The following is a 27,479-nucleotide window of genomic DNA, read 5'->3' as shown; positions in this document are numbered from 1 at the left end:
GACATACAATGAAACCAGTAGCGGGCCTGTGGTGAATTGTAAGCCGCAGTGTAGATGTTTTTCTTGAAAGTGTCTGATCAGGGGGTCCATTGCCAAAATAAAAAGCAGAGGGGAGAGCGGGCAGACTTGTTTTGTGCCACCTGATAGAGAAAAGGGGGCCAATAGAGTACCGTTCAGCCGGAGCCTGGCAGTGGGTTGATTGTACAGTAGGGCTGTGGTGGCGATAAATCCATTTGGCATCCCCATGCACTGCATTATGGACAGAAAGAAAGGCCATTCTAGAGAATCAAAAGCATTCTCTGTGTCCAGAAGGATCGCCGTGGAGGGGGTATCTGGATTAATTCTGTGAAGGGTATTAAACAATGTACGTAAGTTAAGTGCCGTGGGGCACAAAGCCAGATTGTGCAGGCGATATTATAGCCTCCATTAATAAGGAGAGGCGACAGGCGAGAGCCTTGGCCAAGATCTTGAAGTCCAGGTTTAAAAGCGACAAAGGTCGATATGAGCCACACAATTGGGGATCCTTTCCGGGCTTAGGGAATAGTACTATGACAGCCTCACGAAGAGTGGGGTGTAAAACCTGCCTCTCCAGTGCTTCAGCATAGACCGCCAATAAACGGGGGATCATTAAATCTTTGTACGCCTTGTAGAATTCACCCGTGAATCCATCAATGCCAGGAGCAGTGGAGGAGGTAAGGGCAGAGATGTTATATGTTATAGATAGTTTTATAGCGTGCTCAATTACTCAGGAGTGTCCTGGCGCGATGCAGAGTGGCAGTAAGCAGAAAAAGGGAGAGTTTATTCAGTCAGTTTAAAAAGGTGAGTTTTGAGTGGCCCGAAGCTTCACGGCGAGGGCATTCCAAGCAGTGGCTGCTTTCACAGAAATAGATTGCCCTCCCAAGCGTACTCGTCGAAATCGAGGAATAACCAGCCGGCATTGAATAGCCGACCGGAGGGGGCGGTTAGGCGTATACAAAGTGAAGCGTCTCCTCAAGTAGAGAGGCCTTTGCCCATGAATGGCTCTGTGAGAAAAAATAAGGGTCTTAAACAATACCCGTTGAGCCACTGGAAGCCAATGCAGACTACGCAGATGCTGCCTGACGCTGGACCTCCTCGAGATGTTAAAGAGAAGTCTGGCCACTGCATTCTGTATAATCTGGAGGCGGTTGGTCAAGTATGCCGGAATACCAATAAACAGGGCATTGGCATAGTCGAGGCGAGAGAGAATGAGGGCACACGCCACCATGTCTTTGGCCTCCCTCGGAGGCAGGGGAAAAAATCTTCTGAGGGCTTTGAGAGTGCCAAAGCAAACACTGGTTAATTTTTTAATGTGTTCGTCGAATTTTAGGTTTTCCCTGAACCACGCCCCCAAATTTTTTTGCCGGATTGCCCACAAAATTAGAGAGGGACACATCGGAAGGCCACAGCAAATCTCTAAAGTTAGCAGGGAACTGTCCATAGAGGAGAATTTCAGATTTTTCCTCATTGCAATTCAGTTGGGCTAGTGCAAGCCAGCGGAAGACCGATAAAAGGCAGGTCTGGACAGATGTGGTCTCCAGATCCGAACCCGGCCAGGTGAATAAAAGCTGGGCGTCATCCGCGTAGGCTATAATTTTGGTGCCCAGTTCTTCAAGAAAATCAGGGGGGTCAGGTAGATGTTAAACAACAGGGGACTTAAAGTACACCCCTGTGGCACCCCAGTAGAGAGTACCCTGGCCGAGGACGAGTAGGGCAGCATCCACACCTGCTGTGTCCGATTGTCCAGGAACGATGTCAGCTACCCTAAAGCAAGACCGTGGATGCCTATGGATGACAACCGGGCAAGAAGGAGCTGATGGGGGACAGTATCCAAGGCGGCAGAGAGGTCCAACAAAATCAGGGCCGCTCTGTCGCCTCCGTCCAGACACTCCCTGATGGCTTTGAACATTTCAACCAAGGCTGCTTCGGTGCTGTAAGCAGCACGAAACCCAGATTGAGGAGGGTGCAGTGCATCAGAAGCCTCCACAAAGGCATCCAGCTGGCGGGTGGAGCTGGAGATGGCCTAATCTATGCTATCCTCAGATATAGGTTCTGCTAGGAAGTCTTGCATGAACTTTTCAAGGTATACCAATGCAATTTCCCTCCGGATTTCTAATGGGTCAGTAGTTTGTTGTTCAGATGTTGTCTGTAACTTGGTATTGTATGCCTTTGCGTACTGGGGTCTAATCATTTGGGCCAAGACCCGACCCTGGCGGTCAACCTCTCCATAGATCTTGGCATTGTGGTATTTCCCCATAAAGAGGATTTCCCTCTCGGCAGTATCCTTATATTCCAAGAGTAAAGTCGCCCGTTGTTTGTCTAGATCCGGGCTCAATGCCTGCAACTGTCTCGCATCTAGGGCCCCAAGCTCCTTTTTCCAGGCGCGCTACGGAGCCACGAAGGTCCCGCAGCACTCCGGCGTTCTTGGAGATAAACACACTTCGCAAGTAGGCCCACAGTACCGCCTCGGAGTCGACCGAGCCTGTGTTTATGAGGAAGTAGTCTTCTATTGCTTCCCGTATGTCCTGCCGAAAAAACTCGTCCTCTAGTGATCAATTAGGGAAGCACCACTGCCTCTCAAACCCCCCCCTGGTGGGGGATCCTTAGGGACAGCAGAACGGGGGACTGGTCGGAATAAGTCTGGGGAGTGTCTGAAGGCCATGAAACCAGTTGAAGATCTCAGGGGTAACAACCCAATAGTTGATCCTTGTTCATGTGTCATGGGGGCTAGTGTAGTGGGTATATGTGGTATGTCCTGGGTTGCTAGCACGGCCCAAGTCAATCAGGGAGAGCTGGTCACACAAAGACCTCAAGGCCTCGCATGCTCGGGGTTTGGGATCTGGTGCAGTCGAAGTACTGTCTACGGGTAGGTCAAGAGCGATATTAAAATCGCCCCCTATCAGTAGTGGCATAGGGCCGACCTGCATTAATTTAGAGCGCAATGAGTAGTAAAAAGCAGGGGAATCTGTGTTGAGGCCATAGACGCAAACCAATGCTATCCTGTGACTCATTAGCGTGCCCACCACTATCACAAATCTGCCCATGGGGTCACACACTGAGAAATGGTAGTGGAAAGGGATGCGTTTATGAATGAGAATGGCCGTGCCCCTGGCATAATTGCTGTAATTGGCAAAATATCTATGAGGCCCCCAGTTGGTGGCAAAGCGGGCTGGGTCACCAGGGGAAAGGTGAGTCTCCTGTAAAAAAGCTACATTGACTCCATGCCTGAGCAAATAATGGATCACTTGTCTTCGTTTGCGGGTGTCAACGCTAACCAACCATCGCTTTGGACCATGAATGAGCTTAGCAGGGCAAAGAACCAACAATTAAGGTACATCCTGTTAACTTCTAAAATTCTACAAGGTGAACACCAATAGGGGGGCGATCACTCTCCAACGGCATAGCGAATATTGAAATATATAATGCACAATAAACCAGTTCCCAATATAAACCATGAACACTCAAATGCGCGGCCTATCTCTGCAAGGAACACATCAAATCAATCAGCCAGGACCCGAGCCAGAGAACAAGTCCATGCTTGCGTCTGATCCACTGCGCGGAGGAAAAAGTCTGTCTTTTTCGGAGGATGGCCTGTTGTGTTTATATGTACGGCAAAACTCCTGCACCTCTGTGGGGTGCTCGACCATTGACATCCACCCGTAGTCTAGCAGGGTATAGCATCCTGTATTTCAGCCCTAAGTTCCGAAGGGTCGTCTTTGCCCCTAAGTACTTTCTCCTGGCTTCTTGAACCATGACTGGAAAGTCAGGGTACAGAGACAATTTGGAGCCCTACCACAGTGTTTCGCCACGCTCCCGTGCCAGTCGTAGAGCAGTGTCTCTGTCTCTGAAATTCATCACTCGAGCAATGATGTGCCTAGGTGGGCACCGTGGGTTGGGTCTGGGGCCCAGTGATCTGTGGGCGCGTTCCACCACAAATCCCGGAGTGAAGGCCTCCCTCCCGAATATATCAATCAAAATCGTCTCTACTAGGGTGTCCATACGTGCCGCAGCTGTAGATTCGGGCACCCCCAAAATGCGAATGTTATTGCGGCGACTGCGCGCCTCCAAATCCTCATTTTTTATTGCGACTTCCTTGAGTATACGGTCCATGCGGTCAAGTCTTTTTAAGGATTGCGCCATCCCATCCTCTACGTCCGGGGTGCAGGATTCCACTACATCTAGGCGACTGTCATGCACTGTGATCTTCGAGCCAAGGTCCGCAATGTGTTTATCTAGTGCGTCAAAGTGTACATCTAGGGCTTTGAAACCCGCCCTCATTTCTTGTAGTAGCGGGCCTAGTTGGACAGAGGAATCCTCAGGGAGATTGGAGGGCTGACCGCCTTCCGCCATGTTGCCTGGAGGGTCAGTGGTGGTCTCTGTAATTTTCTCAAAAGGGAGCAATCGCTGTTTAGGATCTCTGCGGCCCATGCCGCTGTAGTGCAGGAGAGTAGTTGAAAGGACTGCGGGAAAGCCATCGGCAGTGTCCCACGGAGGGTGCTTGGGTCGAGGTACTGAAAAACTAAATGCGCTGTAGGTGAACAGACCTGGTCCTCTCTGAGCGTCTGCCTGGTGGATGGATCTGGGCCTTGTCTGGTGGAGGCTGCAAGGTGACGTGGCCAACGGTGGGAGCACCAGGTCGTCTGTGGAGCTGCAAGGTGACGTGGCCACTGGTGGGAGCACCAGGTCGTCTGTGGAGGAGGTAGGCAGGGAAATGTGGGGCCCGGGTCATCGCCTGGCGCGGTTGAAGTGGGCCGATGTTGCTGTGGCCAAAGTGGTTGCGATCACCCCTTAGGTTGCGGTCGCTGTGGGGCTACACCTGCATCTTTGCTGCAGTGAGGAGGGCTTTCATGAGCGGTGCACGCCGGAGAAGCGGGGGGGGGGGCAGAGCGGGTCAGCCCGGGAGCCAGCACACTGTGGGAATGGTGCTGGTGGTTACTCCTTTCTCTCTCTGTAACAGGTTTCAGACTTTATCTTTCCTGTGTGTGTGTTTTCCCTTTCATGCTCTCGGTTGTAGCCTTTGTATTTGTTCTCTACCTCCTAAGGATTGTGGAGTGGGCTGAATCAATCAATCAATGAGGGGTTTATAGAGCTCAGCTACTCACCCATGAGGGTCTCAAGACGCTGAAGGAGGGGGGCTGGAGAAATCGTCTGGGCGCTGGGGTTCAGTAAAGGAGCCAGGCTTTGAAATCCTTCCTGAATTGGGGCAGTGACGGGGATTGCTTGAGGTGGAGAGGGGCGGTGGCTGAGGCCAGTTGGGAGGAACAAAGGTGTCTGGCGGGTACATGGAATGCGAGGCAGTGCTTCAGATATCCTGTTCTTTTGTCGTGGAGGGCTTTGTAGGCATGTTTGAGGAGCTTGATGGTCATCCTTTTATTGACTGGGAATCAGTGGAGTTCTCAAAGGTGTTCGGTGATGTGGCCGGGATGTTGAGGACCAGTCTGGCTGAGGCATTTTGAACGTTCTGTAGTTTCCTGAGGAGTTTCTATTTAACACCGGCATCGAGTGCACTGCCGTAGCTGAGTCTGCTGGTGATGAATGCGTGGGTGACTATCTTTCTGGATAGGTGGTAGTATGGTAGGAGGCTGAATGCAACTAATCTAAGGCTTTGGAGCAGATAAGTTTCTTGTCACGTGGTAACTGGACATTTTGGTTGGTACAGAGCAATACAAGCAGCTTGGGAATTTGCAGGTAGGTGTGATAGAAATGTTGCACACATCCTGGTAAATCTCCACATTTACACATGTCCCCTCTAGAGGGGAGATGTGGAAGAAGCCAGTGGTCAAAAATTATTTCCAGATTTTCACAGGCGGTGTCAGGGATGGAAATAGCTGCCTACGACTGTAATGCCAGAACTGCTGCTTCTGTCAGGGTTTTTTTCTGGCATCAGTGCCAACTCTGAGGTAGCTGTTCCATTGTATCTCCTCTATGGTGCTGTTTATCAAAAAGGCGTTTCTGCATTTGTGTGGACAACATCTGGACCGGTACCAGTGTAGGTACCAGGGCAGTGTATGTATTTCTGAAAGACTGCACAATTGCACCCATATCAATGCACCTGTGTAGTTAATTAATGCAAAGATTTTGGTGAAAAACTGTCCAGGCATCAGTTCCGTTGCAGTTACACAAAGAAAGACTAGTTCACGTCCTATTATGTAAACTTACATTCGCATGAATGCAAATCTTATGATGTCCTTTGACTGTCGCAGCTTGACCTGTAGCTCACCGTTTGCTGGAGAAAATGATCGAGCAACGCTGAAGAAGGTGCAGCTTGGGAGGGTTTCCTGGGACAGTCCTGATTTTGTCCGCCTGAGCGAAGCAGCTAAAGACTTTATCAAACGGATTCTGCAGATCGCCCCTGAGTGAGTACATGTTCAGCTCATTACAGAACAGGTCAACAAGAATATATTGGTCGCACAAATTCTGCATGATAGCTCAGTCTGCAGATCCAGTCTTAAACAAACGCTGTGAACAACTGAGTTCCCATTCCATTTGATGAACGGGCCATGCTTTGGAATGCCACTGAAGCATAACTAAAACCTAAGAAATTGAAAAGTTGTGAATCTGCTTGGATACATTACACTACATTAGATTTCGTTTTAATAGCATTTCCAAACCCTAATCATGTGGGCAGATTAAACTACCAGTAACTATGTACTTGTGGCATCTTTACATGTTTCCGAATGTTCCAAAGTCCAGAACACTTCTCAAGTCATGTCTGTTTTTGCTCGTTCCAGGTGCCTCGAGCCACCAAATAGTAAATTCTGTTCTGGCTTTCAGAGTGACCAAAGTGCAGAAATAATCTGCCATGATTTCATTATAAGTAATTTTTGTTCATACATATTCATTGCCTATACCCTAAAAAGAGGACTCTCATATTAGCATTTATTGAGGGTGAGCCCAGTCATATTTATTAAAGTCCTAACACTTTGCGTATAAAAGCCGCAATGACAGTGTAATGGGTCACAAATTAAACAAATTTGTAGGTTGAAGGACTATACTAGCCTCATGATTTTAGATCTCACACACTACCACCTATGTTGACAGCCTAATTGAACTCTTTGAAATGCCTCGGGACTCTACCAGACATAATCTGATCTTGAAAATGGACAAATCAAATGACATTCCTGGTTAAAAAATGAAAAAAGGAAGTCACCATTTACAGGAAGCTTGCAGTAAGGTTTCTGAAAATTTGCATTACCTACATGAATTTGATTAGATGTTTGAGGAGATATCTCTGCCCCCTAATTGCTGTTTTCCTCTAGGACCTGCGTACTTGGAGAACATTGAAGGAATTCAATGTCAATGAATCCAACCCTCCTCCTTGCAGGCTCAAGGGACATCAGTGCAGTGAGTGCAAAATGGATTCTACTCACCCGCTAGATGGAACGTTCTTTCAAAAGAATCAAAAGAGAAACCAGGTTGGCCAGATTCTGTGATGCTTATGTGGGAAGATGCGAACACAGTTTTTCACTAATTCTTAAAAATATACTTATGATTGGCCATGGAAAGTAGTGCATCCAGTAGAGGTCAGTGGTGCACATCTGCAAAGTAAGCCTATTAATGTCTACTGGAGAGCCTGGATGGATCATGCCTGATACCAACATGAGCTGCCAGCCTTCAATTGCGAAGGCCACAATCAACATAATGAGTCTTAGAACAAGCCTTAAGAAGTCAATTCTCTTGACTTCGCATACCTGTAAAGCAAGTTTCTTTTTGCTCAACTGCAAGGGGCACAATAGGTGTACTTGTGAGCAGATTGAAAATGGGACCAGTCGGTCCTTGTGTGTAGTGTCTATTAGCCTAGGAACTTTCTGAGTACCATAAGTAAATGGTTGATGTGGGGTTGAACAATTTGGTCACTTCACTTTGCAAATTGATGTGGAGTCCAATTGGGTCATGCAATATAAAACGGGGTGCTCTCTGAAAATATTCACTTTTTTATACTGACCATCACTTAAATCGACTACACAAAATTTGCTACTAGCATATCCTCATAGAAAGCAGATGTGGAGTTAAGAAAAGTAAATCAGTACTTCCCTATGTACGCCTACCTGAATGACATTTTGGAAATCCATATTCTAGTGTTGTTACAAGTGCAGGTCGATATTAGTGATCTGAATATTTTGACATCCAAATATAAATCTGTAATATTGTTTGTATGTGCAAAACAGTGACAATATATGTTTAGCTTTTTGTTTCCTATTAAACAAGCACAAATCCTTACATTGGATTTGTGCTTGGAAGTTCCAAAAGTATTGTGACTCTGACCCTTGGTGGTCTTATTGACATCTCTTCCTTCCAGTGTGGTCGCTGGAGTAAATTCTACATAAAGCTGTATGGATAATACATTTGGTAATTCCTCTGTACAAGGTTACAACCATAGCTAAGGTCATAAATAAAATCAACGTACTTCAAAATCCGTCAAAGTTAACATTCATGATATTTAACTCAACCTTTGGGTACATGTATATCTCTAACATAATACAATTGTATCACACTGGATGCTATTCAAAATCCGTCAAAGTTAACATTAATGATATTTAACTCAACCTTTGGGTGCATATATATCTCTAACATAATACAATTGTATCACACTGGATGCTATTCAAATCACAAATATAGACTATAGAAAATGGGTATCTGTGTAAAATTATCTCAAATATGATAGTGGCATCAATGTGCACCTCAGACTAGATTTTCATCCAAACTCCACTTTTCCTATTAAAAAAAAACAAGAATACCACCTTCTGTGGGAGACTGCTCTTGCACACCATCCAAGAGTAACAGATAGCCTTTATCCATTTGCCATGCATTCTAGCATAAGTACTACCAGTAGCTTGATAACAATTGTGCTCTAAAAAACTATGAAAATGCCAGCAGGTCAGCTGATGGAGAAAAGCAAAAAGTGGGTATCATTGTGCTTTTTACTTGAGTTCTGAGGAAACAAAAATTATGCTTCAACATCTTAATACCAGTAAAGTACAAGAATGATGTGTCCTAATTCTGCTTATAACAATACCCAACATCATCTAAAAAATTCAAGTCCTCTTAGAAGACTTCCTGGATAGTGTCATTGGCAGAGATCAAAATCGTAACTTAAGTAGAAGAACTATCCCCTGCTAGGCACCAAACTTTAGGAATAAATCTCTGTGTACACTTAAAAAAGAAGTCCAAACTATTCCTAAGATGCTGAAAACATGGCACAACAGCTAAGCTTTTTAAACCGTAACCAGAACATTTGATTAGTGGGATAGTGGCACAGGAAACTCATACGTCATTGAAAAACGAATACTCCCTAACACTGATGTGTTACATTATAGTGAACTTTGTTATGTTCTGTTGCATAATATATTTTAGCTGATGTTAGTTAATTTTAAGTTGTTTTTTTGCTTTGTAATGTTAGGTTCTGTTATGCAATGTACAGTTTTCACTATGTTGAAATATATTCAGGGACTTATTATAAACATACCGTTACTCAAAAGCCACAATGTATGTCGGCATGGAATATTGTGGAAACATACTTCAGGAGGTACATGGGAGATTAGCAAGTCCTTATTCAAACACCACAGGTCTCTTTTTTGTATTGATTAATTTTTGTATTGATATCTGATATCTTCCCACCTATAATTCAGAACACTTGTTACAAAGGTTTTTTGATTTTTTTGTGGTGACTGCCATGCACATGATTAATTACGTTGTTGTCACAACTGTTGCTTGTAAGTGTGCACTGCACAGGAACATTCACCAGAAGGTCAAGTCCTATATAAGATAGGGTTTTTCTGTGGCAGGGTTCTTTTCAGCAGACCACCCAACATTTAAGGTCAGGACATGCCATGGAAACTGTGAAAAAGCCTGTTTGTGTCTATCTGCCTTTTGCTAACCTTTGGTGTATTTCTCTCTTTAGAACCAGGCCAAATGCTACAGAGTGCCTGTCCCACGAGTGGTTTTTGGTAAGTTATGAGAGCCCAAGTTTTCATTAAACGTTCTATGTTGATAAAGAAACCTGCTTTTGGTATAGAGTTCTCTGAGGAAAATGCCCTCAAAGGAAATAAACGGGTTAAATCTGTAAGTCAGAATCTGAAGTTGACAGTTACCACAAACTAATTTACTTTCTCCCTGCTGCTCAACATAACTTAAAATGTGCTGTCATTGTTTTCCTTCTACTTTGTCACAACCCCATATCACTAGGCAAGGTGAATCTTCTTAGGAAACCAAATTCACATTTTAGTTAAACATTTGGTGTGCTTCTTACCATTTTATTGACTAAAGGGACGCCTGTCTTTACCTGAGTTCTGTTTTGCTGTTTCGCTGTCACGGAGGAGAGCTGCCCTGCCCTGCAACAGGACACCCGGACCACAACTCCCAGCACCCCTAGCGGCACACTGGCACTCCAGCAGGACCGATGGCATCTTGTGCAAGGAGGTGCCTAAAAAGAGTTCGGGACGCGCTGGGCGGAGCCTGGGCCAAGGGCGGGGCCATCCGTGCCCGTCCATGCCCGGCAGTGTCTGGCAGAAACCGGACCGGGGGCCCCCTCTTTGGTGGTTTTATTTATTTATTTATTTATTTATTTATTTATTTATGTTATTTGTAGAGCGCAACACTCATCCCAAGGGATATCAAGGCGCTGATACCAGTGCTGATGATTCTGCAAAACTGACACTACAAGCTGATGCATTAGGGTTTAGGGAATTTATTTTATTTATTTATTTATTTAAAACTTATAGTGCGCAACAGCTACCCGTAATGGGTTTCCCGGCGCAAGGGATAGACTGAAGAAGAAGACTAAGAACAACACAGCTGAGTATTGTAAAGTATGTTTTTAATTTTTTCCGGAATTGAAGATAATTGGTGGTGTGTCTTAGATCCTGAGGAAGCTCGTTCCATAGGCAGCTAGACCTTTAAGGATCTTCAAGGACTGCAGAGGGCATCGCATTCATCGACTTTTACCCTTGCCATCTCTCACTCGTCTCCAAAAGTGCCTGTGTGCAAGGTAAACCTTAATTGCATCACGTTATAGATATTACAGACGCTGTATAAGCCCACCGCTCTGCTCACAGGCAATAACTGACAACCAATCCTGGTCTTCATTAACCCTCACGTGGTCCGCGAGCAAGTAGGGTCTGATCAGAGTTAGAGACTTAACCTTCTGGCCACTTGTCAACTCCCTTTTATCATACAGCTCTGTGGGGCTAATGGGAAGACTGATGACGGCCACGGTGCAGGTCACGCCAATAACTAGCACCATGGATTGTTTTCTAAAACAAGCTGCAGAGGTTCTTAAAAAAGTAATCGAGCTTGTATCACGTAGGCTTCCCCAGTCCCCAGTGAGTTATTTTCTGCGAGGTGCTTCTAACAGAGGGCCTCGTGGCTCCATGGAAGGTCTTGAGCCGGCTGACTACCTGCCACATCTTATCATTGCAGAGTCGCAGCATGATCACATTGACTGTGACGAATCAAGGACAAGACCCGCACCAAGCAGTGGGTTACCTGCTCAATCAAAAGTCCCTTGTGTAGCTGTCCAGGGGGCGCTTTCAGGTGGAACAGGGGCCAAGCGTAAATACGCCACCACTGGGGCCAATGCGAAATGTACTAAAGTGGACTTATTGTCAGAAATCACACAGTGCCCAGCTCTCGTGACTAAAGATGAACTGGCAGCCATGTTGGAAGCTGGTTTTAGCTCCCTTCTTGACCGCATGGATCTCAAGCTGGACCCAATCATACAAAGGTTATCTTTATTAGAGCGATACATTTTAAATCTGGCTCAATCATTTACATCTTCAAATCCCCCTTCCCGTCCGGGGGATACAGGGGTAGCACCGGTCGGATTGGTTCCAGCTGCTCCCGTCCCAAGTAACACACTTAGTGCTCAACCCCCCAATCCTGTGAGGGCCACTGCACTTCCTGGTCCCCCCTGCAAGCACCTGTCATCTGCTATTCTCCATCAGTGGGCCACAGTACAGGACCTGCCACCCCACTACCCTCCAGACCAGAGGCCAACAATCGGAGAGAACTAGTTTCACGAGGGATGGATGCAGAAGGGCATGTTCTAACTTTCTCCGCTACCAACCAGACCAGAGAGCCCCAAGGTCCATCGTCAATCCATTTACCCCCGGAAGCAATGCCGTACGTGGTGATGTTGGGCAACATGCCTGGCCACCACAGAGGACTTCTTTCAACTTAATAACAAGGTCCTTCGCTGACTTAACATCCACACCTCTCTGGGTTTTAGAGTGGAAAAGGACATTCTCATGGTCAGGAGGGTGGCCTGGATAGGGTGCTTGAAAAAGAACTGTGACGGGGACTGCGTAATCATCAACTTCAACAGCCCACACCTGGCAGAAAGGATCCTACATGCTGCTACCTACGGCAAGAGAACAGACCCCCGCTCCTCCATAAGAGCACTCCCCTTGGGCTATTTTTATCCCCCGTCACCTATGAAGTCACTTCTGAGGAGACCTGCGACCCTAACCCATGCTCCCTCTATACAACTCATTTGAGCCCCTGAGCCAATTGGATCTATGTGATTGACTGGGTGGCCAGGGCACAAGGAACTCTAATGTGCTCCTCCAAGCGGCCCCAAAGGTCCAGCCGGAAAAAGTGAATTGTCACTGTCATACCACGGAGCACAACTTCCTTAATATCATTTCTTGGAACATAGCCGGTCTGGCTAGCAAGTTTTTGGATACGAGGTGGTTAACTTTCATTAAAAGACATGATATCATCTGTCTCCAAGAGACATTGTCTGTTGACAACACCCATTTCTTGGAGGGTTACAAGCTTTTTAGTATTCCTGCAACCCTGTCAAGGGTGGGACACGCTTAAGGGGGCCTTGCAGTGTAGTGTAGTTCCTATATTCCCAATAGGCTCTGCGCATTGGAATAATATACACTATAGATTTGACATAGGACTAAGGTCAGTATGTCTCTATCGAGTATATTAAACTTAATTGTGTGTGCCAGCTAACTCAGAGGTCACTAGAAACTTTCTCAAATAAACAAGAAGGGATTAGTCTCTGACAACCGCATAAACATGACAACTTTGTTTCCCCTAGAACCGGAACAATATCTTCAGAGTTGTGGAAACAATAGATAACTAGTTCACTCAGTAAATCGTGCATGCTTCGTTTCTACAGAGTGCACAGAAATAGAGAGACAGCCGTTTCAGTAAAAAGGGGTTTATTGAACAGTCTTCTTTCTCATGCAAGCGAGGTGAACTGCTATAATCATTAGACAGAATGCAAAGTATAATGCGTACAGCGTAAACAGTAATATAAAATAATACTGTAATAGCATTGTCTGTTGCTAAAACATATAAAAATACATACATAAATAACACAGGCTAAAATACTCAACTGGTGCTTCTAAAATACGCCTACTCCAGTGTACCTAAGCTAGGTCTAGTACAAGGTAAGAAGTAGGAGCTGTCTTTAGCTTAAGTTTAATTTTGCCAAGAATTGCCAAAGGTTTTTCTAGGTTCTAATCAACTCCATACCTTAGAACGAGAGAAGTTGGTATCTATTTCTCGTGACTCCATTTCCCATCACTCTGCAAGGGGAGTCAGAAACACTGGAGCTGGATTTCTCGGCAGGAGGATGACAGCTTCTGATCAGTGCGTCAGCTGGAGAGTTGGCTTCCTTCGGCACTTGCTGTAGCGAGCTGCGTCGTGCAAGTAGGTAGTCGAACTGCACCGAACCACACTGTGTATTGCCATAGCAAGTGAAGGTATATTTATACCTTGAAGGTGTTTAGGAATGCCAGTATTGACGTAAAAGTCGGGCATATGAACTTCATGAGGAACCCCTAAGGAATAGATGTTAATGCATAATAAATGAGTTCTTGGAGAAATCAATATCCATGCAAGGGGAAGTTCCAAATGCTTAGGAGTCTGGTTTTCCAAGAAATCGTTGTGACGTAGATGAACGGATGGAAGTAGCCATGCCTGTATTTGGGTAGCAAGGGTTATGCCTAAATAAGCACTGGATTTCTATGCCTATATAAGGGTAATGCGAATTGTACCTATATAAGGGCATGAATCGGGAAATCCATTTGGAATCTAAAATCGAACACAACAGCAGTTTATGTTTCTCTTGGCCTACGAGGTGACTTTGTGGTACTAAATACGGATAACCTGTGTCTCCAGGCATTATCCTTTTAGTCAGTGTCTTTTAGCCTAACACTCTTGAATTTTTATATCTGAAAGAAACAGGTTAGTATTAGATTCCTTACCTTAGAATATCCCCAGGCGTCAGACTGGATCCGGAAACTTTTGCGTAGCAGTACCCTTGCGCGTTGGTAGACGTCGTCTGCGGCTCCGCGTCCGTCGTCGGCGTCGTGGGCGCCGTGATGACATCGTTGGAGAACTTAGACGCCGCCTCCGCGTGCTGACGTCAGTTCTTCTTTTTTCCGCACCAGCAGCGCAGATCCGGAAAAAGTGGTACCTTAGTAACTTTTTGACTAAACTTTTTTGATCCCTTTTGATCATTTTTCGAGTCTTCGACTCCGAACGGTGCCGATAGGGATGCCAGGTTTTAAGCCCTGTGAGGACTGCGACTGACTGACGTCGTTCACCGACCCTCACCGTCGGTGTCTCCACTGTCTCGGCGTCGACCATGACGACAAGACCTGTTCCGACTGCCGGGCGCCTGACTTCGAAAGCTAGGCGGGAGCGGTCCCGCAAGTGACTCGAACTCCGGCAGTCGGCCCCGCGTCGCAAGAGGTGCCAGTCTGGACGGAGGTTGAGGGACCGGTCGCGGGATCGGAGCCATCATAGCTCCGGGAGTCGATATCACTCCTCAGGTTCGAAGTCATCAGGTAAGCACAAGAAGTCGAAGAGACGTCATCGCTCTTTCGACTCTCCCCGACGCTCGCGCGACGCGGCCGGGGGTTCGGGTGACACCGCCCACGCGGCTCCGTTAGAGTCGCGGGCGTCGCGTCCGGCCCCACACCCTCCGGTCCCTGGGCCACACGGGAGGCCGGAGGAGATCGAGCGGTTCCTCATGACCATGAGGTCCCTCACTCCTCCGGCGGGCTTCGCGGCACCTTCCGGCCCAGCGGACCCGTCTGGGGGCCCTAGCGGGTCGGGAGCTTCGACCCCGATGCCGTCGGGTGCTTCGGCCCCGCCGCCGCCGGTGCCTTCGGGCCCGGCGCCGCAGGGCCCCACTGGATCCGGGTCGTCGCCGGTTGACCTGACGACCTCACCGGCGCCGCTCCCTCAGGTGTCACCTCCGGCGCCGTCGTCCCTGATACCTCCCTCGATCCGGTTCCGGCATCGGAGCGGCGCCGCTGGGTGCCGCTTTCGACACCGCTTGGAGAATTTTACTACAATGAACTGGCCCCATCCTTTGACACCCCTGAATATCAGGAGATGGGTGATGAGGAGAATTGGGAGGGGTCTGAGGACCCTCTGACACGGGAGTGTCAGTCCCAGGAGGACTGGACAGGTGGACTTGGGGATGCCAGTGGTCTGGATTCCTCGCCAGACACTGGTTTTGTCTCACCTCCTACTGTGGCTACGGAGGAGGGGGCAACCTACAGCGTGGTGCTGACGCGGGCAGCCAAGGCCTTGGGCCTTGATCTCCCCGTCGCGGCTGTGAGGACTAACCTCCTCACTGAGGTCCTTAAACCGCAGTCAAGCTCGGCTGAGCCTCTGCTGCCGTTTAATGAGGCCTTGACCTACGTTCTTTTGGGCACTTGGTCCAGGCCCGCTACGGGTTCGCCTGTAGATAGGAACATGGCCAGATGCCACCGCCCGGCCCCGGGCGACCCTTGTTTCCTGTCCACCCACCCCACCCCCGAGAGCCTGGTTATTCAGGCTTCTAATTCCCAGGCCGCATTCCCGTCCGCTCCGCCTGACAGGGAATCCAAGAGGTATGAGCAATACGGCAAAAAGGTATTCTCCTCCCTGAGTCTGGGACTGCGGTCTTCCAACACCGCATGCCTCTTGGGCCGTTACACCCACTCTCTGTGGGATACGGTCACGGACGTGCTGCCAGAATGCCCATTGGAGGTACAGGCTAAACTCGGCCAGGCCATTGTGGAAGGCCGAGATGCGGCACGTTATTCTATCCGGTGTGGGCTGGATACCACCGACTCACTGGGCAGAGCGATGGCAACGAAGGTGGCGATTCGTCGCCACGCCTGGTTGAGGTCCGCCAACTTCTCGGCTGATGTCCAAAATACACTCATGGACATGCCGTTTGATGGCCGTCGTCTTTTTGGCGACAAGGCAGACCATGCGATTGAGCGCTTTAAGGGCTCCAGGGCTACGGCCAGGTCCTTGGGCCTCTCAGCCCCGCGCCAGCAAATGAGTGCCTTTCGCTCCTTCCGTGGCCAAGGAAGGGGCGCCCCCACACGTGCTGCCAGCCACGCACCGCAGAGTAATACCCAACGCGGTGGCGGCCGTGGAAACCGCCGTGGCGGCGGTCAGGGACAACGGCGAGGACAGTCCGCACCTTCCTCTGCAGCATCCGCCTCAAAACCCTCCTAGTCCGTGCTTTCAGGCCCATGTGACACCAGTGGCGGGACAGGGTTCGCCATCACCTCCTCCACTGGCACACTGTCACGTTGGACAGGTGGGTGCTGTAAATCGTCCGAAGGGGCTACTCCCTCCCCTTCGAGGCGACCCCTCAAGCCATGCCACCGCAAAACCACCACGTATCGGGGGATCATTTGCGACTTCTGCAGGAGGAAGTTACGGCCCTCTTGGCCAAGGGGGCCATTGAGCATGTTCCTGGGCCAGAAGTAGGGTGTGGTTGCTACTCCCACTACTTTCTGGTGCCCAAGAAGGGCAAAGATGGCCTACGCCCTATCTTGGATCTACGGAACGTTAACGGCTTCCTCCGGAAGGAGAAGTTCAAAATGCTGACACTGGCTCAGGTCTTGACTGCCCTGGACCCAGGAGACTGGATGGTAGCGATGGACTTGCAGGACGCTTATTTCCACATCCCCGTCCTGCCGGCCCACCGGTGCTACCTGCGGTTCACGGTTGGCCACGAGCACTTTCAGTTTACCGTGCTCCCCTACGGCCTTACCAGCGCCCCATGGGTGTTCACAAAGGTGATGGCGGTGGTCGCAGCTCTTCTGCGCAGGTTAGGGGTTTCAGTCTTCCCCTACCTCGACGACTGGTTGTTGAAGGCGAGCTCGCCCCAGACAGTCGTCAGCCACCTCCAGACGACGGCAAACCTCCTACACCAGCTGGGGTTCTCCATCCATGTGCCGAAGTCACAACTGTGCCCCTCTCAGAAGCTCCTATTCATCGGAGCGGTTCTCGACTCAGCGCAGTTTCGGGTTTATCCTCCTGAACAGCGGGTTCGGGATATTCAGGCTCTGATTCCACTCTTTCAGCCTTTATCACAAATCTCGGTCAGGTTGACGCTGCGGCTTCTGGGGCTGATGGCCTCCTGCATCCTTCTGGTGCATCACACCCGGTGGCGGATGCGGGCTCTGCAGTGGGACCTGAAGTTTCAGTGGGCCCAGCATCTGGGCAACCTATCCAACTATGTCCTGATCTCGGAGGGCACTGAGAGACAGCTGCAGTGGTGGCTTACGGACCGCGATTGGGTCAGCGGCAGATCCCTCTCCCTTCCCCAACCGGAGCATGTAGTTGTGACGGACGCGTCCCTCCAGGGCTGGGGAGGCCACATGGGAGAGGCGGAGATCAGAGAACTCTGGTCTCCGGCGGAGTCCCGGCTCCATATCAATCTTTTGGAGCTGCGGGCGATTCGTCTAGCACTGAAGGCATTCCTCCCCTCTGTCCGGGGGAGTGTAGTGCAGGTGTTCACGGACAACACCACCGCCATGTGGTACTGCAACAAACAGGGCGGGGTGGGGTCGTGGGCCCTCTGCCAGGATGCTCTGTGCCTTTGGCAGTGGCTGGCACATCAGTGCATGACCCTGGTGGTTCAACACCTGGCAGGTTCTCTGAACGCCAGGGCGGACGAGCTCAGCCGTCGGTGCATGATGGATCACGAATGGCGTCTGCACTCGGACTTGGCACACGGCCTCTTTCAGCAGTGGGGAGAGCCTTGGTTAGATCTATTCGCCACCGAAGAGAAAGCGCAATGTCATCAGTTCTGCGCGTTGGAATTTCCAAGGCGGCACTCGCTCGGAGACGCTTTTCGTCACGAGTGGAGTTGCGGTCTGTTGTACGCCTTTCCGCCTATACCACTTCTGCCCAGACTGCTGAAGAAGATCAGGCGCGACCGGGCCCAAGTCATCCTTGTGGCTCCAGACTGGGCACGAAGGTACTGGTATCCCGAGCTACTCAGTATGTCAGTCGATTCCCCGGTTCATCTGCCTCTTCAGGAGGACCTTCTGTCACAGCAGCAGGGGACGGTCCTCCACCCGAACCTGTCCAGTCTCCACCTCCAAGCTTGGAGATTTAGCAGCGACAGTTGAGGCCATTTGACTTGCTTCCTGAAGTCTGTAATGTCATTCTGGCAGCCAGGCGTCCCTCCACAAAGTCGGTATACGCCTGCAGGTGGAACAAATTTGTGGCATGGTGCACAGAAAAAGGTTGTGCATCCTCTTTCTGCCCCTCTTTCAGAGGTTCTTCTCTTCCTTCTTTCTCCTGCCCAGCAGGGCTCTGCTCTGGGCACTATCAAGGGCTACCTTTCTGCCCTTTCAGCCTTTCTAAGGCTGCCTGATCAACCTTCTTTGTTCAAGTCCCCTATTGTAACTCGTTTTCTGAAGGGCATCACACACATGTTCCCTCCTGGTCCGTTTGTGATGCCTCAGTGGGACTTGAACCATGTTCTTACCTTTCTGATGTGCGCTCCCTTTGAGCCACTTCATAACTGTCCTCTCCACCTTCTTACTCTGAAAACTGCTTTCCTGGTTGCCATCACCTCTGCCAGGACAGTGAGTGAGCTCCAGGCTCTTTCATCTAAACCCCCTTTCCTCTCTGTCCATCTGGACAAGGTTGTGTTGCGGACTAGGCCATCTTTCCTGCCCAAGGTTGTCACGGCCTTCCACATCGGGCAGTCTGTCACTTTGCCCACCTTCTTTCCGCCACCGCATCCCTCTAAAGAGGAAGAGCGGCTCCACCGTCTGGACCCAAAACGTGCGATTTCTTTCTATCTGTATCGCACACGCCAGTTCCAGGTGGATGACCAACTCTTTGTTGGTTACGTGGGCGCTAAGAAGGGACGGGCGGTGCACAAGATGACCATCTCTCGATGGGTCGTCTTGTGTATCAAGGCATGTTACTCCTTGGCAAGGAAGGAGCCTCCTGTTGGGCTGAGGGCCCATTCCACTCGGGCCACGGCGGCTAGCGCTGCCCTGGGCCGGGGAGTCCCCTTGCAGGACATCTGTCAGGCAGCTACGTGGGCGTCCCTGCACACGTTTGCAAGACACTACTGCCTGGACAGCCAAGTCCGGAGGGATGGCTTCTTTGGCCGTTCCGTCCTCCAGGACTTTCTGGTGTGATTATTGGTTCACAGACCCACCACCGGGGTTGGTATTGCTGGGGTATCTATTCTAAGGTAAGGAATCTAATACTAACCTGTTTCTTTCAGATGAACAAGTTACTTATCTTCGGTAACAATATATCTGTAAGAAACAGTAGTTAGTATTAGATTCCTTACCGCCCTACTCATCCTCCCCGTTCTACGAACTGATATCTAGGGTTAAGGTCATCCCCTTTCAGGGCCCTAGTTTCAATGGCACCAGTGTTGGTTTTTAACATGGCTCTGCGTTTCTGGAGCGGAAAAGCTGTGTCTAAGAACTGACGTCAGCACGCGGAGGCGGCGTCTAAGTACTCTGACGACGTCATTACGGAGCCCACGACGCCGACAACGGACGCGGAGCCGCAGACGATGCCTACCGACGCGCAAGGGTACTGCTACGCAAAAGTTTCCGGATCCAGTCTGACGCCTGGGGATATTCTAAGGTAAGGAATCTAATACTAACTACTGTTTCTTACAGATGTATCGTTACCGAAGGTAAGTAACTTGTTCAATGCTCCTTCTCTCCTTCCAGAGGTGTGTAACATCACCCGTTTAAGTGCCTTTGTAATGAACAGTAAGGTTTTGTCACGTAAATCGGATAGCATAGCCCTGGTAGGGGATTTCAACACTCATATATGTGGAGCCTTAAGGAAGAGGGGTCCAGGAGCCAGCGAGGAGCCCTCTTGTCCCCAAGCAGACTGCTTGCATTTTGAACACTGTAGGCAGGGGCAGAAATTAAACACTTTGGTCTGCGACCTGGACCTGCAACTAACTATAAGGAAACTGACTCCTAGTAGAGGATACCTCTTCCAACTTTTAAGGGTCTGGGAAAGGAATCCTCATTTATTGATTGTATTTTAACTTCCACCCCTCTCTATCTTCTGATCTTGGAGTTCACAATAATAGCCAGCTGCCACAGTGACCACAACCCCCTATGTATCAAAGGTAGCCGGCGCTCCTTTGACCTAAAAAGACAGGTAGCAGGAGGTGAGGCTTTACGGGCAACAGACGGTGGGAGACGCCTCAGATGGGGCCAGATCATCCCAGAATAATTGTGCAGGTTCCTAACGGAGATGCGCCGGAAGGAATTCCTGATTTGTCAGAACGCCCAGGCCGAATCCGATGAGGCCATTATCCGTGCTTTTAACCTAATCTCCGGCTTTGTTGCCGACCTACTGACTTTCCCTTTACAGAGTACCCAGAGACGGGGGGGCCCAGATGGTTTAACTCTGACTGCTCGCTCGCAGCCCGGAAGCTGAAATCAGCACTTTACGCCTCCAAAGGGAACGCTGCACTTGTTAAGATCTATAGGAAACAGTATAACTTGGCGAGCGCAGGGTGGCCTTGAAGGAAGAAGCTTGGAACAAGCTCATGGAAGCTATACCCATAAGTCTAGCGCCAAGTTCTGGAGTATCATAAATAGTTCCATCTTGGGTGAGGAGGCCGCCAATGTTTTAGAAGCACACATTACCGAAAAGTGGGTCAATCACTTTGAGGCTATGTTCAAAGGAGACCTGGCCTCGTCCCCCGTACCTAATTCTGGGGATACTCTCACAAAACTAGTCATCCTTGAAGAGGAAGTAAGGCACCGTATCACCGGTCTGACTCGCAACAAGGTTCCGGGTCCCGACGGTCGTCCACCAGACCTTTACCTGTCAGACATGGCACTCTGGGCTCCAGTCATCACCTCCGTAATTAACGCAATTGTTAGGGTCGGTACTCCAACCTCCTGGGCCACCTCCATCATAGTGCCAGTCTTCAAAAAGGGGAACAGGGACAGCACAGTGTGCTACAGACCGAGCTCATTGATAGATTTGGTGGTAAAAGTGGTTGACATGATTTTGTTGGATAGGTTAGCCACCTGGGCCACTGACAATAACATCCTGCTGGACGTCCAATATGGGTTCCGCCCTGGCCGTTAATTTATGGCAGATCCTTTTAACCATAAGGGTAGACACGGAGCTGGTCTCCTTTCTCTATGATCTTCACTGGGACACCAAGGCGAAAGTGCGATACTCGCAGAGCTTGAACGTATCAAGCTCATTCCCTGTAAGGAGCGGGGTTCCGTCAAGGCTGCATATTGGCCCCTTTTCTTTTTAACTTCTATATTAACAACTTGGAGAAAACACTATTGGAGACCACGAATGACTACACTCGGATTGGTCGGCGTGTCCGCCCGGTTCTGCTCTACGCAGATGATGCCGTCCTGATGGCTAGGGCAGAAAGGGGCTTACAAACCATTTTAGCATTGTTTGCCCAGTTCATGGAAGATCTGTACCTAAAAAATAATAATTCCAAATCATACATCATGCAACTAAGTTCCCACCCCTCAAGATCATATGTCTTTAAGGTCGGACTCACCCCCATTCCCAAAACTACAGTCTTTTCCTACCTGAGGGTACTCCTGGACGACACACTCAACTGGGCTCCACAACTCACCCGCAAGAGAAATAACCTCAATAGGGAATTTGCCGCTATCTTTAATTTGCCGTGAGGCTAGGCAAAAGACCAGTGGGGGCCCTCCTGGACCTTTTGTAGGGCTAGGTGCTTGTTAAAAGTACTTTATGGCAGTGAAATATGGGGATATGTAAATGCAAAGGACGTTCAAATCTCTGAAAAGAAATTAATGAGAAGATTGTTGTCCGTACCCCATGGTATACCCTCTTTTATTGTCCACGAAGACTTGGGAATGCCCTACATCACATACCAGATACCTTTTAGCCCATTGTCACTCTGGTCAAAAATATGGGCCAAGGAGGGGGACTCGTTAAACAAGGCAATCCTTTTAGATTGTTTATCCATGGATCAAGCACTAAGGATACCGTGGTTGAAATATATCAAAAATCAGCTAGCATGCTTGGACAGAGGAGACCTCTTCACTAACCCTGAGGGAATTGGCAAAAAAGAGACATCTACCTTGAAAAAGATGTTTGGCATGTGCTGGCTTGCTTTAAGGAAGAGAGGGAGCCAAGTGTCCGCCACTTCGTTATATTAAGGACCACCGAGTTGGCGGAGCCATACATACTTGGTCTAGTGAACCCTCACAATAGATTCCTTTTGACCAGGTTCCGGCTTGACATGTTCCATTTACTTCTCTCATACCCTAGGGGTGTAAGCAGAGGGCAAGCCCTTCCTCCCTGCGGCTGCGTTTGTTCATCTCTGCAGGAAATGCTTCATTTCACCATGTTTTGCCCCTTTTTATGATACCCCAAGGAAATCCTATCTAATCCCCATCTTGAAACAGGCTAACTTTAAACAAGTGCGGCCTGCATTTACATTTTTACAGATGCTGATGGGCAACACTGTTTTTCACGTTTTAAGCTTTTTTAAATCAGCCATGAAACGTAGGGGCATATTCTCAGGGAGCTATCGCCGAGTTATCGGCACTATATCGCAGCCAAAGACACGATAAAATTAACGCCCCATTCACAAGCTGGTGCTAACATCCCATAGCACCAGTTCACCTGCGATAGCAGCCGCAAAAAACATCGCCACAGATGACCCCAGCAACTATCGCTAATGAGATGCAGAGTAGGCATTCCTGTGCAAAAAGCCGCAACAACACCACTCCACAACATTCTCAACGACCAGCCTGATCGGCGATAAGAACCCAAAATATGCGATAAGGCACGTTCGCAACAGGAAACTAACGCCTGCTCTGACCTGGTGCAAAGTCGGACCACAGCCTACACCACAAACGGGAGCCAAGGCCAGAGCCACTCCTGAAGAACAACATATGCCATGGAGCCACCGAACATGTGGGAGGGCCACAACACCTACCACCACCACCCCCAGGACCACCCCCTCCCCGGGTCCCCCCCTCCTGGACAAAGACATGCCACATCAACTACACGGAATCATGTACCAAATATTCCGCCTGGTATCGCACAATCACATCTGGTTACATGCATGGGTTGACACAAAAAAGAGCATCACACATTTACCTTCAAAGCAACAAATGAAAATGTATTAAAACAAACACAGAACAGAAATGAAGGCACATGGCGGCACTCCTCGGGACACTCCATAGGTCACAGCCTGCAAGGCAAAAATCATGATGAGAAGGTGTGTCCTGCACACATCAAGGGACAGTGAGGGAGCGAAGGAGAGAGAGAGAGAGAGAAAGAGAGGGAGAGATAGACGCACAGAGGGGGGGAGAGAGAGATAGACACCGAGAGAGAGGGAGAGAGAGATAGACAGACAGAGAGGGGGAGAGGGAGTTAGACGGACAGAGTGGGGGAGAGAGGCAGACGGCCAGATAGGGGGCGAGAGTGATAGACGGACAGAGTGGGGGAGAGAGAAATAGATGGAGAGAGAGAGGGAGAGAGAGATAGATGGACAGAGAGGGGGAGAGAGAGATGGACGGACAGAGTGGGGGAGAGAGAGACATACAGAGAGGGGGAGAGAGAGATAGACGGAGAGAGAGGTAGAGAGTGACACAGATTGCAGAAGAGAGGGACAGGGAGAGAGAGTGCCGACACTGCGCACCCAGGCCACACTGCACATCTGCTGTCACTGGTGTGTCTCCCACTACGTGCCGGTACGTAGTGCAGTTCACTAGGTCTCACATCTGAAACAGATCCATCATCTGAAACAGAGTCCAGATACATGAATGGCACAGTACATGTGCATCCAGGCAGCCCCTCCCGCTGCCCAGTGGTGCATGCCCGCCCCTGCGCACCCCGGCCTCACTGCTCACCTTCGCCACTAGCATGTAGAAAAGTGGGCCCATCACGTGCCGCTGCAAGCCACTAGCCAGGGGCCTGCTGACATGGCACCCTCAACATCATGCAGTCCTGCTCCACAGGCCACCAGGTCTCACATTTGGCGCTGGGTCTTGATTTCTCCATGGAAGAGGTCATACCAGTGCACCCGGCATCATCGCAGGCTGCACACCCAGCCTCATAGAGTGCCACCAACTCTGTGATCGTGGCAGCGATATCATGTGGCGGTAGAGGAGCGCTGCCCGCTGGCTCAGGCCTACACTGCGGTCCAGCAGGGTACACAAAACCTGACCCACCCGGACCGCCAGGACAGGGCATCATCGCAGGCTGCACACCCGCTCAGCACTTAAGGTTCCCCTACCTCAGTGCACCGAAAGTCACCATCCCATGGCGGTGTGCCTGTGCCGGCCGCAGTGGATCCGGTGCCACCAAGTCTGCGCCCCGCTAGTCATGGACCCTCCATTATTGGGTATCATGGTACGGATGCCATCATGTCACCTCCGGGCCTGCGGGATGTAATGTCGCAGGCGCCTTGGCCCCCATGCCTACAAGCATGCCACACAGATACACCCCGAGAGAGGTTGGAAATGGCGTCGTGCACGTGTGCCCGGCCCTTTTTATTGGCAGGGTCACATGTCCTGTGACGCTTGTGCTGGATGGGTGTGGTGTGGGTGTACATCAGCCATGAGGGAGTGGCCCTGGCATGCTGACAACTAGACTTGTGAGTAGCAGTATGCCACTGTGAAGTCCTGGCTCATGTAGCGTTGTTGTCCTCCCTGGAGCGTAAGCGTAGTGGGCTGACCTGGCGTATGCCATTCCAGCATGAGGGTTTGAACAATGACCTCGGGGCTCTGGGCGTGGTTCCGTACGGGGCTGGACAAGGAAGTAACTAATGCGTGTGTCGCTGTTGTTGCGTCGGCGCCACCCGGATAACATTCGGCAATGTGTCACCCTGTGACCCAAGTCCAATGACATGAGCCACTTACCCTACATTCATCAATACTACCACACATGAAAGACCATTGACATGACACATATGTTTGGTTATGAATGTTTAATGCACATTCAGTGGAGTGTTCCTTCTGGAGCAGTACAGGGCCATGCAAACCCCACTTTACAATGTTGGCCCATGGAGGGCCAGCCAGAGTCCTTCAGGGAATGACAAGTCCAAAAGAAGAGGAGGAGTTCAGTCCGCAGTTTGTTTGCTGTGTCATTGGCGATCAAAAAGAACATGGCAGTCTATTGCGAGGTACTAGGTGAGTGTCGCAGAGTGTAGCGTGGGACAGTGGAAGGTGATGATGCAGAGGGCAGAACCAAGCTGAAAACGGCCATATGGCGCAGATGCCTATTACTGCGTCCTTCTTACCACAATGCCGTTTTCATCCGCCTCTTCGTCCTCTGCTGGACCTTGTGCCTCACGTGTGGGGGGTGCTAGCCTTTCTCCAGCACTGTGTGGCAGTGACACCTCAGGGGCTGGAGGTGGAATGTGTGCCTGAAACTTCAGGTTGCAGAGATGTGGTGGTAGCGGCAGCATGCATCAGCGCCAGGGCTTGTGGCAGCAAAGTCATGAGGATGGTTTTGAGGTCATTGAGGAACTCAGCTACCACTCGCTCATGTGCCGCCGTGGCAGCTGCTCTTTCTGCATTGCTCCGCTCCATGAGCCTCCACAAGTTTCCCACCTCCCAGGCTAGCTCGATAGTTCCATTCTGACAAGTCAGTCGTGCTTGTCTTTGAGTCAGAACTTTGGTGATGTCAGCCATGGTTTGTTGGAGTGCATGGAGCCGACTGCGGGTGTCTGTTAGGGACTGTGAGTAGTCCCTGATGGGACTTGGACACCCAAGTATGGCATCTAGTTTGTCTGCCATGCGGCTGAAGCCCACACGCACCTGTTCAGCCAGCTGCTCCTGACATCCCAACATACGTCGTTGGAAGGCCATGTGTTCTTCGTGGGGTTCCTGGGAGGCAACAGTGGTGGTGGAGGCTGCCTGCTGTGTGTTCTGTGCAGGGGGTGGTGTTTCCTCATTGTAAATGGGCTGCCCTGCTCCTGGATGTGGGCAGCTGAAGCTGTCAATTAACTCTTGGAGGGCCTCGGAGTCGAAGCTGTGGTGGTCCTCTTCATCATCAGAGAAGAGAGGGTCGGGCTGCTCTCTAGGTAGTGTTGATTGTCCCTCTGCAATGTGAAGGGGAGATGTAGTTTAACAATGTGTTCACATGTATGTTATCGCATTGTCCATGTTTACATACAGACTGCATAACTGTGTACATCGTTGCATTCTGATAGATACATCTGCCAGTGGATTCTTCACCTTGTGAATATCCCCTTGCGTCAGCAACATTCGGAAATTCTTTTTGTAGCTTCACGCCGACGTGGACGACGTCACAGAGGCACGGCATCGCGTGCGACTCCGATGACGTCACCGACACCATAATAGGCCCACGCCGGCGTGATGACGTCAGTTCCCTTTTTTCCGCGTCGTCGACGCCAACGGTTTCTTGGGATCTTCTACTATTGTGAACTTTTGTTCTGTATCTGTTTGGAGTGCTATCTTCAATCGAAGAAGACAGGATTTAAGCCATGCGAATCGTGTGCCAGGATGAGGTCCATTACTGATCCTCATGGTGACTGTTTGTGGTGTCTGGGCTCGGAACACGACGTCAAGCGTTGTCGTTCCTGTTCGAAGATGAACCCAAAGGCTCTTTTAGAACGAGAGGCGAAACTCCTTCTTGCCAAAATTAGGGTAAGGATACCAAGAGGACTTCGAGGTCAAGATCAAGACGATCGAGGTCAAAGTCGAAGTCGAAGACGAGGTCGCTGGTCAAGGTCGAGGTCTCGGTCGGAGTCGGCTTCGAGGTCGGTTTCGGGGCATGCTTCGGGTTCCTCCAAGAAGAAGCATAGGAGGAAGAAGCACAGTTCGAGACACCATTCCGGCAGGGAGTCGGACTCGAAAAAGAAGTCGTCTTCTCAAAGACATCATAAGAGCATGATATCTCCCTCTTCGGCTCGTAAGCCTGAAGGTGAGGCCTCGCCTTTGCAGTCTCGGGAGCCAATACCGAATCCGGAATCGAATCCGTCTCCGGAGCCGTACCAGACTTCGGTGCATGATGAAGAGGAAGTTGAGGCTCCTCAGGTTTCGGCGACTCCGGTACACCAACCCGAGGAACAAGTGGAACAGGAGGAGTTGAATCCGGTACAGCCTCTTCAGGGGAAACCAGTGGGTTCGTACCCTCAGTTTCCTGGTCCAGGTCAGGACTCTTCTCATTTTCTTAACGCCATGTATGGCGTATATGCGAGAGCA

General features: G+C 49.8%; 1 protein-coding gene across 1 annotated transcript in view; it reads left to right on the top strand.

Annotated features, from left to right (window-relative positions):
* The window catches only part of OBSCN (obscurin, cytoskeletal calmodulin and titin-interacting RhoGEF), a 2,124,484-nt gene that overhangs the window by 1,503,034 nt on the left and 593,971 nt on the right, over positions 1–27,479 (top strand). The window contains exons 108-109 of the mRNA XM_078665296.1: positions 6,222–6,374; positions 9,920–9,965. Coding sequence (XP_078521422.1) covers positions 6,222–6,374; positions 9,920–9,965 — 199 coding nt within the window. The remainder of the gene's footprint in view (positions 1–6,221; positions 6,375–9,919; positions 9,966–27,479) is intronic.

This window comes from Lissotriton helveticus, chromosome 10 (genome assembly GCF_964261635.1).
Source record: "Lissotriton helveticus chromosome 10, aLisHel1.1, whole genome shotgun sequence".
Classification (NCBI taxonomy): domain Eukaryota; kingdom Metazoa; phylum Chordata; class Amphibia; order Caudata; family Salamandridae; genus Lissotriton; species Lissotriton helveticus.
Note: the sequence above shows the minus strand (reverse complement) of the source record. Positions and strands in the feature narration are given on the sequence as shown.